Below are 15659 nucleotides of genomic sequence, written 5' to 3' on the forward strand. Positions count from 1 at the left end.
AGCGTAACCGGAAAGCCTGCTGAATTATATATACATATATACACAACTATAGAAAACTGCACGTGCGTGTATCCGTGCGCCCTCGCGCTGCTCCATAGAAATTTATTTTTTTTTCGCATAGAAATCGAGATTGTCTGGACCTCCCAAGGGAGGAGGAAGCTCATCTGCGTCTCCGTTGTGTCCTCACAACGACGACACCTTGGAAGCACACCGCCATCCAGCCATGTCGGAGCGTGTTCATGTCGTCGTTCGTATCCGCCCCTTCATCACCTCCGACCCACCCGATGCGGAGCTCAACACGCTCGTGCTCGACCCCGCGCACGTCAGCGTCGGCCAAAACCGCGTCTTCAAGGTGGATCGAGTGTACATGATGGAGGACGCTACGGAGCTCATCTACACCGAGTCCGTGGCTCCTCTCATCAATCGGTTTCTTTGCGGCTTCAATGCCAGCGTCCTCGCGTACGGCCAGACTGGCACAGGCAAAACCTTCACAGTGCACTCCATCCTGCCCCTTATTTTGAATGACATCATGACCGACGATGCTGGACGCAGGGGCGCGGCGCGGCCATCCACCGCAGGGAAAGAAAACTCGTCTGTCGCAAGAGAGCCGCTACTCTACCTCCAGTATGTTGAGGTGTACGGCGACACGATCCGAGACCTGCTGGAGGGTGCAGCGACCACCGCGTCGAGGTACGGTGGCGAAGAGCCCGGCAAGATCCGCCTCGTGACAACGACGACACCGGGTGCGAGGGCGACAAGCTCACATCCGGAGCACGCGGACCGGCAGCCTTCTCCGACAGACGAGCACGAGGATGCAGCATTGCCAGCGACAGGCTGTGCTCTTGTAGGGGCCGTCATCGCACCCGTTTTTACAATGGCGCAGGCCGCGGAGATGATCGCCCGCGGTGAAGCTCAGCGCGCGACAGGGGCGACAAACGTCCACGAGCACTCGAGTCGCAGTCACGCGATACTCACTCTTTTTCACCCGCGCTACGCGTGCCGGTTGGACGTTGTAGATTTGGCTGGCTCGGAGCGTGAGAAAAAAACCGGCAACGTTGGCGTGCGCTTCCAGGAAAGTATCGCTATCAACACCGGTCTTCTGGCGCTGGGCAACGTCATGCGTGCACTGAGCCGCATCAATAAGACCGCCAAAGGCAAGGAGACTGGCCGGGCTGGTGGTGGTGGTGGTGGTGGTGTTAGTGGGCATGAGCGTGTGCAGCATGTCCCTTACCGCAGCAGTCGGCTCACACGTCTCCTGCAGGACACCCTCGGCGGCAACAGCGCCACGGTGTTCATCGCCTGCGTTGCGCCGGACACGTACAACCGCGACGAGACGCTGCGGACGCTGCAGTACTGCTCCCTGGCGCTGCGCATTCTAAATGAACCGCTACAGCAGTACGAACGCCTTCGACGTGCACAGACGCCGATGGGTCGCCGCGGCAGCCCCTCCACCGCTACTGTCGCTGCTACAGTTCTTCCGCTATCGCTGCGCGATAGCGCTCACGCGGCCGGAACAGCGTCGAGAGGCGACACGGAGAATGAAGACGTGGACAAGTTGACAACGATGACGCAGCGGCGGGCGTTGGAGCTGCAGTCTGCCTACGCTAGTCTACAGCAGCAGTATGATGAACAGGCAGAAATAGTTTCAAGCGTCTACGCTTCGTATACGGCAACGAAGGACCGACTGGCGCTCTGCGAGCGGGAGTTGCGCAAGGATGAAGAGATTTTCACTCAGCAGATACGTGCAATGCAGGAGTTGGTGTGCGAGAACCAGAGGCTTCGGCGGCGCCTCACGAAGGTGTCTGCCAACGTTCCAATAAGCGCAGCAGCAGCACCACCACCACCAACACCACTGGCCACTCGACAAGATAAGGCCGCTATGGTGCATGACCTCTCCTTCCATGGCGGTGACGACCGGGCTGAGCTCGCTGACCTCAAACCAAACTCGCACCGTGGAGGCAAGGATCGCACCAACGTTATACGCGACATACAGCACGCTGGCACTCGCGATGCCGCGGGTGGAGTGAGTCTTCCACGACAGCCTGCGTCCTCGAGCTCCAACGAAAATCATCGGAAGTACGTCCTCCCGGAGGCGGCAGCCACTGCGGCGTTCCCACCGCAGCCGTCGTCGCATTCTCCGCACCGCATGCACGGCAGCACAGGTGGTCCCTCGGACACCGCCCACTACGTACCACTCGAAGAGATGCCGCTTGCTTTCAGACACCAGCCCGGCATGCAGATCCGAGACGACCGCCGGGGTGCAGAGACGCCGACATGCCTAGCGACGGGGGACGGTGCGGCGACTTGGTACGCTCTCAACGGCATAGCGCCTGGTGGTGCTGCAACCACAGGCCCTGCCGAGACGGCGCAGTCTTTCATTCGTCACATTCTCGCCCTACATGGCATTGACCCAAAAGGCAAAGGAGCAGATAGCGTTGAAGGTGACCAAGGGAGTGCAGAGGCAGCGGCGGCGGCGGCGGCGATCGCCACATCTCCTCATCCCTCCATCCGTCAGTTTGAGGCAACCAATGTCAGTGGAGTAGCGCTGCTAAACGAGTCTCGGTTGCGCCACTCTGATCGCCTTATCGAGCCTCCTCCCCCTCCTCCTCCAAACATAGTCGATGCGCAACCGGGCAAGGAGCACCACCGCTGGGCGAGCCAGCTGAACAACAACTGGGGAGGTGGCACCTCCGTACAAGAGCAAGACGACTCGGCGGCGCTGTTTCTCGCCAAGGAAGTAATGCGCTACCAGGGAACAAACACGGAGTTGCGGCACCAAGTCCAGATACTCCAGGCGGAGCTGGATGGCAAACAGCGAGAAGCCGCTCTGCTGCGATTGGAGTTGCAAGAGATGAAAGATTTTTTCACGACCTGAAAGGCACACGTTCTACACACACACACACACACACACAAAATACAATACGGGCTTCCTCTCCTCTCCTCTTCCCCTCCGCGAGAAAATACAAAATACACACGAAATGTAAGCCCACGGCGCCAGTGTAGTGAAGAGGCTCAGTTCTGCTGATCCACCCACTCCGGGACTCGCTCTCTACCCTTTGTCTTGTCCCCGCCCCTCCTCGCGCCGATCTGTCTCCTCCCCTCCCCTCCTCGTCCCCCTCCCAAACACACACACATGCACACACACACACACACACAGATGTATATATACATATATGTATCTTCCCACACATCTACATACACAGGGAGAAACACAAAACACTTCACAGGCATGATGAAAACAGTGGCGGCGGCGGGGTCGGTACCGACTCGGGCCCCACGCCCTCCCACCACGGCCCGGAGTGACCCCAATCGCATCGATGCCCCGTGTACTGGAGGTGCCTTAGCTGTGGTGGGGTCCGAGACACAGGGGCGCCGTCGGCTCGCCCAGATAGAGATGCGACTGCGCGACATGGAAGAAGAGGCAAAGCGCATCCGCGTATTACAGGAGCAGGAGATCGCGATCCTTGAGCGAGAAAACACGAAGCTGCATATGCGTTTAGAAGCTGTTCGTATGGAGGAGTGTATGTCACCCGCTGAAGCGCGGACGCTGCAGATTTACAACGCGGCTCAGCGCACCCCCGGTGCATCGAATGACTCTGCCGCCGAGTCGAAGTTGGTTGGGTCAACAGCCCTCAAGTATCAGAATGCAAAGGCTGACGTACAGAGGCGCCGCCGCGAGTGCGCCCAGATGGAGCGCCAGCTCGCGGAAGCGAAAGCCCGGCTCGCTGATCTCCGGAGGAGTCGCAGGGACCTGAAGCGGCAAAGTAGCAAAGCAGAGGTCGCCGCCGCCCTGCGTGTCGCCGCCGCTGACGACTACAGGACGCAGGTGTACGAGCGGCTACGCGGTTTAGAGGAGCAGGTGGGACGTGAGCAGGAGCGCTTGATCGACATTGTTTCGGAGGCAAAGCAAGTGCGCTCGGAGATTGACGCGCTGTTGATGAGTCAGGCGACCCACGAAAAGATGTACCTCGCCCAGCACGACGCACTACTGATGAAGCGTCGCGAGATGGCGTTCCTGATAGAGACCTGTAACCTCCTGTGTGAGGAACGGCAGCACGTTGTGGCGGGACTCACTGAGATGCAGGCGCGCCTAGCCGAGGCGAGTCAGCAATACGAGGCAGCTTTTGTGGAGTTGACAGGGGTGCAAGACGAAAACACGAAGGCACACGAGACAAACCGTAACCAACTCGGCGAGCTGCGTCGCACCATCGCTCAGACCCGAGCAGAGCGGGAAAAGTTGGAGGAGGAGGAGAAGAAAAATCACGTCAAAGCCTCCATGGAGCTTCAAGAGCGTCGCCGTGCTACTGGCGAAGGGGGCAAGTCTTTGGTCAGGCAAAGTACAACAGAGCGGCAGACCCCAGACAACGCCTCGTTGCTTGATGACAGCCACCATCAGGCGATAGATTTTGAGTACTACTACCGTCAACTCTCTTCCATTGTGCAGAGTGACGTCATCGAGGATGTGGCCGGATTCATGGATGCAGCCGCCGACGAGCATTACAAAGTCTATGACGAGATCAACGCCATCAAGCGCGACATCGTTGCGCTGGAGACGGAGAAGGCGGCACGGTTGGCCGTCTTGAAGGAAAGAAACGGTGTACATACTGCTACGTCTGTCTCGGCCTCAGCAAAGGCTAACACCCCCGCCAACGGATCGGATCCGGCACGACAACCTCACACATCCACCTCCGTGCTCTTAGCGCTCGCGAGTGCCAAGACGTTTGAGGCCTACAACACTGTGCCAGCCGGGAAGAATGGTGGCTCGAGCGCGCCTGAGACTTTAACTGACCGCACGCAAGAACGCTCTGTTCGCATGGGAAAACTCCTTGATGACCTTGGCACTACGCGAGAGCTCCTGTTCGAGCAGGAGGAGGAGCAAGAGTCAAGTGGGGCCGTGCTGGCTCAGGTGATCACGCAGGTGCGGGAGGTGTTCCATGGACTAGGCTGCAGCGTTGACGATCTCCGTGCCCTCACAGGGCTGGAAAAGGTTCAGCAAGGCACCGTCCTGCAGTGCCTCGGCCTGATCGAAGAGCGTGTCAGTGAGTACCTACTAGTTTACTCGCGTGAGCAGCAGCAACTCTTTTCGCAAGCTACGGGGTCGTGGTCAGAAACCTCCTCCTCCAACACCGCCGCCGCCGCCGCCGCCGCCGCGGGAACCGCATCCTTCCTCTCACGCAACGCGGCGCGTACGCTTCTGCGCCGGCCGGACTTGCCACCAAAGGCAAAAAAAAATGGCGTCGCGCAGACAGTGAAGCAGCGCACGCTGCCTCGCTCGACAGACATTACAACTACGATATCCACATTTCCCTTACATATCACAGGAAGCAACACCACCTTCGAAGACCTCGTTGACAAGCGTCCATTCTCGGTGGCAGAGCTCAAACAGCTGCTGCAAGCCCAGCGTACGCTCAAAGGGTTGTGAGGCGCGCCGATTCAACTCCCCCCCCCCCCGAAAAGCACACACACACACACACACAGTCCACGGGCATTGCAGTGCAAGAAGAGCCAATATGTGTAATTGGGTGTGGAGCTCGGCGGGGCGGAGCGCGAGGGGCGAAGGACTTGCCTAGAGCGGATCGTGACTGAATCGATCTCTTTTCCTTTTTGTAGACACCAGACCTCATTGCCCTTGCTTTGCGGCTACGCTCCCTGACCGTGTCGCCACTTGATAGACCCGCACACAATGTTTCTACGCCCCCCCCCCACCCCCACCCCCACCCCAACGTGCAGGAACAACGACAAATTTCAGCTCCTCATCGCCTCCTTCCCTCGAAACCCCCCTGCGCATAAACCGGCCCCGGCCGCCATCAGCGGATACGACCGATTACGCGGCCAAAGTCGCATTGTTCTTCGCCGACGCGCGAGTGGAACAGGAGAAAGCGCGTTGTGCGACGATGACAAGCGCTCAGGCGGAGACTCCTCCTACACCGCATACCCCAATCGGAACGCACACAAGCACATGCAGTAACCGTTGTATGGAACTCCCTTTCCCTGCATGTCTCCCGTCAGCAACAAAACAACTCTTTCGATTTGTAAATCATCTCTCGTCTTTACCTCCGCCTCTGGATTCTGTCGCACGCACTCACGCACACACAAACCCGCATCGCCCTCGCCCCTCATCCACGACACGACATCGTAATCCCAAAAAAAAATCACAAACGATCGCTACACGTAAGTTGAGCTCCTCTCGATCTTGCGAAGTTTTTCTTTTCTGCCTTCCCCCTCTCTCTCTCTCTCTTTCTCTCTCACAGCACTCCGATAAGTTTTTCGACCACCCTTCCCCCAACCACCACCACTACTGTCACCATTGCAGGCCATGTCTCTCCTGAAGAAAGCCCTCGCCGTTGTGTTGGCAGCCGCCTTCCTCGTCTCCCTCGCCAAGGCGGAGCTGGTCGAGCTGAACCCCGAAAACTTCCACTCGACGGTGAATGACCCGTCCAAAAATGTCTTCGTGATGTTCTACGCCCCGTGGTGCGGTCACTGCAATCACATGAAGCCCGCGTGGCAGGAGCTGGCGGACAAGTATCCCGCCACGGGGGATATTGTGATCGCACGCGTCGATGCCGTTGCATACCGCGACATCGCAAAGGAGTTTGGCATCAACGGCTTCCCGACGCTCAAGTTCTTCTCCAAGAGCGATAAATCTGGTGCAAGGCAGCACAACGGTGAGCGCACCGTGACTGCCTTGGAGTTGTTCGTGGAGTCTCAGAAAGTGTAAAGCGCGGCCGCCGCGGTGCGCCAACGTCGAGCACCAGTACAGGAGGCGGTCCCGGCGCACGAGAGAATCAGAGGATGACGCTACAATAGGGAAGAGGGAGTACACTGCGGCGAGGGTCGCTGAGCAGTAGGAAGAGCCCTCGCGGCCTCCACACCTCGACGTGTGTGTGTGTGTGTGTGTGTGTGTGCGGCGGTGGTGGTGATAGTAGAGAGAGAAGGGTAGGATGAAGAGGAAGAGGAGTTCACCACAGCGAGGAATTTATCAGTGCCCAAGACAAACTCTCTGAGGGAATCAGTGCGATGTGTCGCTACGGATGCCGGCGGTCAAGTTGTGTGTGACGCTGCACCCGTGCGACCTGCGACACCGAACCCGTTTGCTTCATTCACGGAATGGGCGGCATGTTACCCGGGGTCGAGCGTATCTCCGACGGTCCCCTCACTGTCCACTGGTATGGGCAGTCTGGCAGGGTGAACAGCCACTTGCGCTACGGGAGTAGGTGAACGGGGAGCGGGGGAGGAGGGGGGGGCGTGCGGGGATGACAGGGTCATCCGACGGCTCCAACGCGTCGCGTGCGCGACGCGTCCAGTGCGTGGGAGAGCCCCCTCCCCCGATCCATTGCGCACACCCATCCACCCCTCTCGTATCGATCGCGTCTCCTCGGGATGACTACCCCATTTTTTTTTGTTCCCTGTTTTGTTCTGCCTAACCCCCGACTCCCTGCCCTCCGTAAAAGGCGAGAACGCCATACTTTGGGGGGTTTTCCCCCTCGATGTTTATCTTTTTTTTATATATGTCAGCCATGTAGCGTTAACTGTCTCATCTATAGGCCCACGTTTGCTTTCGTTCTCGGCTTGCTTTTCTCCCCCCCCCCTGCCTCCTTCTCGAAGCGTTATGAATGCCGTCGCCGTTGTTTTTTACGTCACATCAATGCAGGAGCGGCTGCGAGGCGGACAAGGAAGGGGGTGGGGGGTGGGTGGAAGCGCGGAGTGGAAGAAGAAAAATGTGTGGAATAGTAGATGCATTGTCATGTACTTCGTGTTTTCTGGGGGGAAAAAAAATTACCGAGAAACCCGTGTAACCAACTAGTGAAAAGCGGTGCATGTAGCGAGAGGGGCATGCCGATGACTTGTCCGATGTGACCTTATCGATAACACTCATGTGCACGCACCCACAAGCCATGGGCGGGGGCAGGGGACGAACCACACATTCTCTTTCCCCGGTTCCCTCTCTCTCTCTCTCTCTCTGAGGGGGGCTGCGCGGGCGTAGGCTTGGAGAACACGAGGGACGGGTTCAAGGGAGAAGTCGGCTACGCAGAAGGAGTCCAAGGATAGGCGACAATACGCAGAGCCGCGTGCAGATGACGGCCATCTGTGTAAGTGGGATGAACTCAGTCGGTCGTGGTGCCAAATCAAGGAATCGGTGTGTGTGTGTATGTGTGTTTGTGTGTGTGTATGTGTCGACGAGTTTTCAATTGGTGGGCGCACATCGAAGTGAACGAGTACAAATATCTTAATCGCAGCTTGTCTCTCTAGCATAGCGACAACCCAACCCCGACCGCGATCATCAACGGTTCCACTGCTACTTTAGCCGCTGAGGGCGGACTAGGGGAGGGGGGAGAGCTACGGCCTCTTGGCTCCCCCGCCTCCGCCCCCCCCAATCGCCCCCATCCCCTAAACACACATTTGCCAAGCAACGAACCCTGTCTGGACACTGCTGTCGCTCTCAACTGTCTTATCACTTCTTCCACACTCGCCCACTACGTACAGTGCACAGTGGCACCACTCGAAAAAAAAAAGGCCGCAACCACGCATAGAAACCAACAAACATACACATATAGACGCACACACACACACACATATATATATTTATATATTTATATATACATCACTCGAGCACACCAAGGACCGCGTGCCATAGAAGTAATGTGGTCATCCGTCGCAGCCTCAGGTGGAGTCAAGAAGGGTAAGGCTACTTCAACAACACGGGCAGCGGCGCTCCCCCCTGCCAACACCGCAGACGCGGAGAGCACCCCGAATCAAGACCGCGGTGACGCTTCCTCTCAGACGGCCGAGAGGAGTGGGGATAAAGTGTTGACCACGGCGGGCTCAAACGTGTCAAGAGCTGAGAATGGGCGGTGGCACTCTTCATTGCTGAGGGAGCGCGTTGCTGCCGGGGCGATGTTTCACAACGTGGCGCTGACCCACGCGGCAGATCTACTGCGCTCCGAGGCAGCCCGTGTAGATGCGCAGCTGATTGACGACTTTAGTTCTCTCCTGCGTGGAAACGCGGTGTACATTCGCAACTTCATAACGGCCGAGAAGGATATGAGGCTCTATGACACTCTCAAGAAGGAGCTGGTCGCGGCCACGGGGGCCGAGATGGTCGGCAGCGGGGGTCTCATTGACTGGAGCAAGCATCAGGTCTTTGATAATCCCGCTGACATCAGTCCAACATTTAGAGACATCATCGCGATGCTCGACGAGTATTTTGACATCGACGTGTACGCGACGCGGTTGAACTACTACCGCGATGGAACTCATTGGAAACCTCAGCACCACGATAGCCACGCATATGGCGGACGCGCCCTCCGTGAGGACTTCACAGTGGGCCTGTCGCTTGGTGCAACGCGGAGTCTGTTGTTTGTACACGAGGCATCGCAGCGCGAGTTCGACTTCCCTCAAAGGAATGGCGACTGCTTCGCGTTTACAGGGGAAGTGAACCAACTCTTCACGCATGGCGTGCCGCGGGCCCACACGCCTACAGCGGATCGTTTTAGCATAATTGCATGGGGACGACGTCGTACACTGAACGAGCGCAATGGGGGAGGTGTCCCGAGTAGCGCGACGACGCTACTGGGGGAACGCCACATCGGCACAATGGAAGAGGCAGTGGAGGTGGCAAAGCAGCTCGTAGCGTCGCATCCTGGTGCCACAAGTGCGAATCAGGTGGTGGTGCCGCCTCCTTGCAGTGGAGACGAGGAGTGCGGCGGGAAGGCCTCCGCGGCTTCGCGACCCGTTAAGCGTAAAAAGAATCGCCTCCAGTAAGATCATGTATGCGAGGCATTAACGAAGTGGCACCATGCTGCACCCTCTATCTGCACGTTGCCGTCAGTCTCTCTCTCCCTCTCCCTCTCCCTCTCCCTCTCCCCCCCCCCAACCTACCCTGTGTATATGTCGTGGACCATTGTCATCCCTCAATCACGATGGAGATAAACTCGATATCACATCCCTGTCGAAAAAAAAAAAAGAGATGCGCACCGTGAGAGATCGACATCTTTACTTTTGGGGGAGGGAGGGAGGGAGGGAGGAGGGGGGGGGGACTGTTGCGAGCGGATCTTTCTTTTGTGGTTGTCTTTGATTTGTGTTCATGCCACCCCCGCCCACGCCGTGCTCGCCTCCTCACTTTTGCGTTAGTGGCCGGAGCGTCTTCTTCCTCATCCTCCCCCCCCTTTCCAAGTCCACTTTGAACAGTACAATCGTCCAGAGAGCACACACACACACACACACACACGACGCCTTCATGGTTGCTCCTGGAAGACATATGCGTGTCAGACTCCCATTGTAGCAACGACGGAAGGCGGGGGGGGGGGGGGAGATCACACGGGGATGTGAGCCCATGCAGCTAAGTGCGCTCCCTGAAGACAGAACTACGCTTTGTTTTTTGTGTCGCCGTCGTTCTTTTTTATTCATCGGGGTTTAAAAGGGAGCGACCCTCTTGTGACGACTCCCACTGTCCCACTGCCCCCCCCCCTACCCCCTCTATCCCCCACCCCTGTGTTCCTCTCGCCATCGGCCTCTCACTCACTCACTCACTCCACTCTCTTTGCTCAATCTAAATGGTGCGTCAAAAAAAAAAACTGTAAACTGTTGATGCCCACGCAATCACATGTAATTGATATCGACAGCCACCCGCACCTCAGAGACAAACAACATGGCAGGACTTCACATGACCACCCGCCCGGGCTACACTGGCCAACTCAACGCCATTATCCTCGAGCGCATCCAGTTTCTCTCGAAGGTGATCGGGCAGCCCGACTTGGAAAGCAAGTTCTCACATCTGAAAGTTTTGGATGGCTCCTGGCGCACCGCTGTCGCCATCCCTGATGACGCGGACCTCGCTGATTACATTGATCATACGCAGCTCAAGGCAGACGCCTCTCACGAGTCCATCGTGCAGCTGTGCGAGGAGGCACGAGTGCATAACTTCAAGGCAGTTTGCGTGAACGGCTGCCACGTGGCCCAGTGCGGGAAGCTGTTGGCCGGCTCGGGGGTGCGAGTCGCGTGCGTCTGCGGCTTCCCCCTGGGGCAGATGACGTCTGCCATGAAGATCGCTGAGGCGACGGAGGAGATCGCAAACGGTGCACACGAGGTGGACATGGTCATCAATATCGGTGACCTCAAGAGCAAGCGCTACGCCGACGTCTTCGCAGACATCAAGGGCGTCTCGGATGTTTGCACACACTCAAAGGTCCTATTAAAAGTGATTTTAGAAACTTGTCTTCTTTCGGAGGAGGAGATCATTGACGCGTGCATCATGAGCGTGGCAGCCGGTGCAGCATTCGTGAAGACCTCCACTGGCTTCAGCACGAAGGGCGCGACTCCAGAGGCGGTGGACATCATGCTTGCTGTGGTTGGCAATGAGGCCTTGGTGAAGGCAAGCGGTGGCGTGCGGGACCGCTCTACAGCGGTGCAGTACATCCAGGCCGGTGTGAGGCGCATTGGCACGAGCTCTGGTATCGCTATCGTGACGCGCTAGAAGGGAGGGGGAGAGAGCGCACCCCGAAGCAGAAGACACACACACACAGTAAGAAGTGGAATCCCCTCACCCACTCACCACCAGCACCTCCCCCCCCAAAAAAAAAACCCGCTGAGCTGATGCACATGTTTCGAGCCTTTTTCTTGTCTTGTGGACAAGCGGTGCGCCGTCATGACAGCCTCCTCCCGCCTCCCCCACCACCACCACCCCCCGCATTCCTTGGCATGGCGCATCCTCTTCAAAGCGTGACGTGGAGAGACACTCGTGTTCCCGAACAAAAAAAAACTCTTTTATCCATGACCACTGACGACCACGCAGAACACGCGAAGTTTTTGAAGCTGAAGGGCATATTATCCCACGAAGCCCTGGTGCCTCTTATCCGTGTGCATGGCCCTCGCATGCCCCTCGAGCAGTCCACACACACACACACGAACGGCACTCCTGGGCTCCTCTATATGCACATATTGGTGCGTTTTTATTGTGTATAATACATTACATCTATGCACGCATGCATGTAGGTATGTGTGTGTGTGTGTGGAGGTGGAGAAGGGGTGAGGGAGGGGGGGGATGTCACTCAAAAGGCCAACACGGCAACGAAGAGGAACGGTATAGCATCTTTGACGAGTGGAAGAGAGACAGAGAAAGGAATGCTCAAAGAAGCAAGTAGAGGTGTGCGCCTCCCTCACTACTGACACAGGCGGAGTGATTGACGAGGGAGAGAGAGAGAGAAAGAGGACACAACTGAGGCCACCTTTGACCCGGTGTTGAGCTAACCTATTTGATGAGAAACCCAAGCGTGGGGCGCTATGACGGTGAGACAGCTCGCTTGCTTTTGTGTGTATACATATATATATATACATATATATATACATGTATAAATATAAAAGAGTGAGGATGTCACTCAGAGGGGGGAGGTCGTGCTGGGTGCCTTCGTTTGTTCAGTCTTGGCCATCCTCATTGCCCAAGCTGGTGTCAAAACTCTAAGAGTCTTGAATACATGCCACAGCTCACTGCGTAGCTCTCCAAGACAACTTGGGCAGCAACGATGGCCTGGATAGGGATGTTTACCTGGGAGGCAACGGCTGAGATGCCCTTTCCATGGCGACACGTATAACGCGACGCGCAAAGGCCAGCCACAGCAGCGGCAGCGGGGCAGCCCTACGTGTGTCCCAAGGGGGGTGGGGAGAAGGGGGAAGGTGGGGAAGAGGAGGCGGTGTTTCTGGCTTCGGCTAGTGTCGACAGGGGCGAAAACGGAGACCGTTGAAGGTGACCGGCGCGGAGAGGATGCAGTGTACCAGTGGCCAGTGCGCCTCACCAGCAATAATTGGCGAGCCGCCAGAGGCCGAGAACCGGGCCGCAGCGCCCTTTTTGTGCCCCCGGGACAGCGTCAATGCCCCCCCTCCGACAACCTACACAACTGTGCGTGTTCACGCGTACAGTCCTGGAACGCCCTGTCTCTGCCTACATGGCGTCATCAGTGCTACTAACATGTCCCAACTTTTTCTCCCGGCCTGCCAACCGGCATCTGCCCTTGTAATCTTCTCACGCGTACATGGAAGACGCTCACCCGTGTATCAGCCCGAGCGAGTCGGCCCTCGAGCTGCTCGGAGGCGAAGCACATCCCTCCCTCTCTCTGCCTCTCGCACGGATAGATCCAGAGGCTAGAAGACAGGAACGATGGCGAACCCGAGCACACGAGGGCAACAGGTGATAGGGGTGGGGGAGAGAGAGGGGGGGGGGAGCACGCACCACTTATGAGGGATGCTCACTGTTGTGTTATGTTCTCTCTCCTCACCCCCACCCAATTAGCGGACGCATCTCAGACCAGAGGCGACGAGAACAGCGCAGATCGCCCTTCCCCTTTTTTGCCCCTCCAGGCCTCAGGTCAGCCTCTACAGGTCCAGAGCAAGCGGCCTCGGCACGTGGTGCCCCGGGCTGCCTTGATCGTCGGTGCTTCGCTGTGCTGTCTTTGACGCCCCTCCCCCCTCCCCCCTTCTCCCAAAAACGATCTCACATAAGCGGCCACTATCACCCTCTCCACCAACCCTCTCCTTTTCTTTATGACTGTGTGTAATTGGTCCGTCTACCAACAATCGTCTCACAAACGCATGACATCCCCCCCCCCCCCTCCCCTCACACACACACACACACACACACGTCTAATCAACTCCTTCAAGGATCTCAAGGACACGAATCACCGTCATCATCAACGCCCGCGCGCAGAGTCACCTACTTGAGGATATCATCCTTGTCAATTAAAACGTGCAAGTGAGGCGCCGTAAGCATCTCGTGCATCATGGGCAACTCGTGCTGTTGTGCCGAGCACCAAACGGCTGTGAAGTCCAACATCGCCTTCTTCGATGAACTCCCGCCTGGTGTGTCTCAGACAACAGTGGACCACGTCTGCGATGGCGACACGCTTACCATACACGGGGAAAATTGCGCACGTGTGCGACTGCTTGGCATCGATGCACCACAGCGAAGGGGAAACGATCCCTACGCGAGGAGGGCCACCGAGTACTTGAAAAAGATGTGTCCAGCGAACGCCACAGTGTGGCTTCAAGTGCAGTCCGGCGGCAACGATCCAGACGGACAGACCCTTGCTCTCCTCTTTGTGTCGAACCCGTCTGGTGGAGGCGGCTTTATGTGCGTCAACATCGCTCTTCTTGAGCGAGGCCTCGCTACCTTCCACAACCCTGCCGAGTCTAGAATTCTTTTTGGGGATCAGATGCTCAATGCACAGCAGATCGCCATCACGAGCAAGCTGAACATATGGAAGAAGCAGAATATTCAGGGGGAAGTCGTTTGCACTCCGAACGGCATCTCCTTCCACACCCCTGACTGTATAACCATCGAGCAAGCACAGCTGAGCAACCTGCAGAGGTTGCCGATGGCGCAGGCGCTGGCGAAGGGGCTCAGTCCCTGCCGTCAGTGCGACTCGATGCGCTAAGACAAACTAAAGGCCACCGGCTGTTCGCTCTTACCTCTCCCACCACCACCACCACCACCACCACGTGTGTGTGTGTGTGTGTGTGTGTGTGCGTAGATGTGCACACACAACGGTCCTTCGCCATCCCCCTCCCCCTCACCCCCCTTTCTGCCCCGCATGTCGTGGGGGCGCTCGTCTTTTTTGCTCCGCTTTTTTCATTTCCCATTTGAGTGATTTGTTCTTTCTTGTTGCCACTTATCACGTTATGCGCCTCCTCCCCCCCCCCCTCTCCTCCTCCTCCTCCTCTTCCTCCTCCCTCCCGGTATCGCTTGCACATCCACCATCGTGAGGCATATTGATGGGGCACAAGCACGCCCAAACCCACTTTTCTCGTTGGCTCTTCTACGGGAGCGCTGGGCCGACACTATTCTGTCAATCTGTACAAGTTGGGGTAATGCTGCGCACGCCTCGACATTGCCACCACCAACACTATCACAATCATAACATATCATGTACACAATGTGTTACACTTTTTGGAAAATCTTTTCCTCCTGCCTCTCCCGCGCTGTTGTCATTAGGAAGAGGGTGTTGTGTGTGTGTGTGTGTGTGTGTGTCCCCGTGCTCCCTTGTGCGTGCCGTCCTCAGTGCACAGCCCCTGACAAAGTCTTTGAAAACGGGTTGTGCGTATCTGTTTGAGGCCGAGGAGAGGAAGGAGTAGGGAGAGGGGGGAGGGAGGGAGGAGACCTTCTCGTTTTTGCTACTCTCTTCACACATCCAAGTGCGAAGGCGCTGGACGCGTGTCGATTCTGCATCTGACACAGGCGTGCCTATGAGCGCAGCTCGCCAGTTGACCCCCTCCCCTCCCACCCTACCTCGCGCGGGAGGAGTAATGGCTCTTGTGAGCCACTGACAATCCTTGATTGGATACCCCCGATAGTACTTGTTTACAAACATCCAACGCATTGACCTCGAACAGCGCCGCGGCGTGTCTCGCTGTAAATGGTTTGGGGGAGGACGGGGACTGCGACTCGTCGCCCGCCCGCCCGCCCTCGGCTACCGGGCAAGCGTGCATGTGCACCGTGGTGGTTTCTCCCCGTAGACATCTAGCCCTTTTTTTTCTCTGCGGCTGCTCACGTGCTCATCTGTTGGACCTTCTCTGATGATGGTCGCCCGCTACAGAAACAGCTTGACACGTACACACACACACACAAATTGGTCTCTCAGGCTGCGCTCTCCATCACCTCGCCCTCCCCTTCC

The 15659-nt window shown here is 57.3% G+C and overlaps 6 protein-coding genes across 6 annotated transcripts; all 6 read left to right on the top strand.

Annotated features, from left to right (window-relative positions):
* Positions 1–223: 223 nt before the first annotated feature.
* JKF63_07172 (uncharacterized protein) lies at positions 224–2875 on the top strand (the record flags this gene model as incomplete). The annotated part of the gene is made up of 1 exon (XM_067903113.1): positions 224–2875. One exon carries the CDS (start codon positions 224–226, stop codon positions 2873–2875), a length of 2652 nt encoding a protein of 883 aa, XP_067759551.1.
* A 354-nt stretch (positions 2876–3229) lies between these two features.
* Positions 3230–5422, top strand: JKF63_07173 (uncharacterized protein; the record flags this gene model as incomplete). The annotated part of the gene is made up of 1 exon (XM_067903114.1): positions 3230–5422. One exon carries the CDS (start codon positions 3230–3232, stop codon positions 5420–5422), a length of 2193 nt encoding a protein of 730 aa, XP_067759552.1.
* An 894-nt stretch (positions 5423–6316) lies between these two features.
* JKF63_07174 (uncharacterized protein) lies at positions 6317–6718 on the top strand (the record flags this gene model as incomplete). The annotated part of the gene is made up of 1 exon (XM_067903115.1): positions 6317–6718. One exon carries the CDS (start codon positions 6317–6319, stop codon positions 6716–6718), a length of 402 nt encoding a protein of 133 aa, XP_067759553.1.
* A 1922-nt stretch (positions 6719–8640) lies between these two features.
* JKF63_07175 (uncharacterized protein) lies at positions 8641–9762 on the top strand (the record flags this gene model as incomplete). Its single annotated transcript, XM_067903116.1, has 1 exon — positions 8641–9762. The coding sequence occupies one exon, from the start codon at positions 8641–8643 to the stop codon at positions 9760–9762; it is 1122 nt and encodes a 373-aa protein (XP_067759554.1).
* Positions 9763–10648: 886 nt separating this feature from the next.
* Positions 10649–11473, top strand: JKF63_07176 (uncharacterized protein; the record flags this gene model as incomplete). Its single annotated transcript, XM_067903117.1, has 1 exon — positions 10649–11473. One exon carries the CDS (start codon positions 10649–10651, stop codon positions 11471–11473), a length of 825 nt encoding a protein of 274 aa, XP_067759555.1.
* A 2296-nt stretch (positions 11474–13769) lies between these two features.
* On the top strand, positions 13770–14423 carry JKF63_07177 (uncharacterized protein; the record flags this gene model as incomplete). Its single annotated transcript, XM_067903118.1, has 1 exon — positions 13770–14423. The coding sequence occupies one exon, from the start codon at positions 13770–13772 to the stop codon at positions 14421–14423; it is 654 nt and encodes a 217-aa protein (XP_067759556.1).
* Positions 14424–15659: the final 1236 nt, after the last annotated feature.

The sequence above is a fragment of the Porcisia hertigi genome, chromosome 6 (genome assembly GCF_017918235.1).
Source record: "Porcisia hertigi strain C119 chromosome 6, whole genome shotgun sequence".
Classification (NCBI taxonomy): domain Eukaryota; phylum Euglenozoa; class Kinetoplastea; order Trypanosomatida; family Trypanosomatidae; genus Porcisia; species Porcisia hertigi.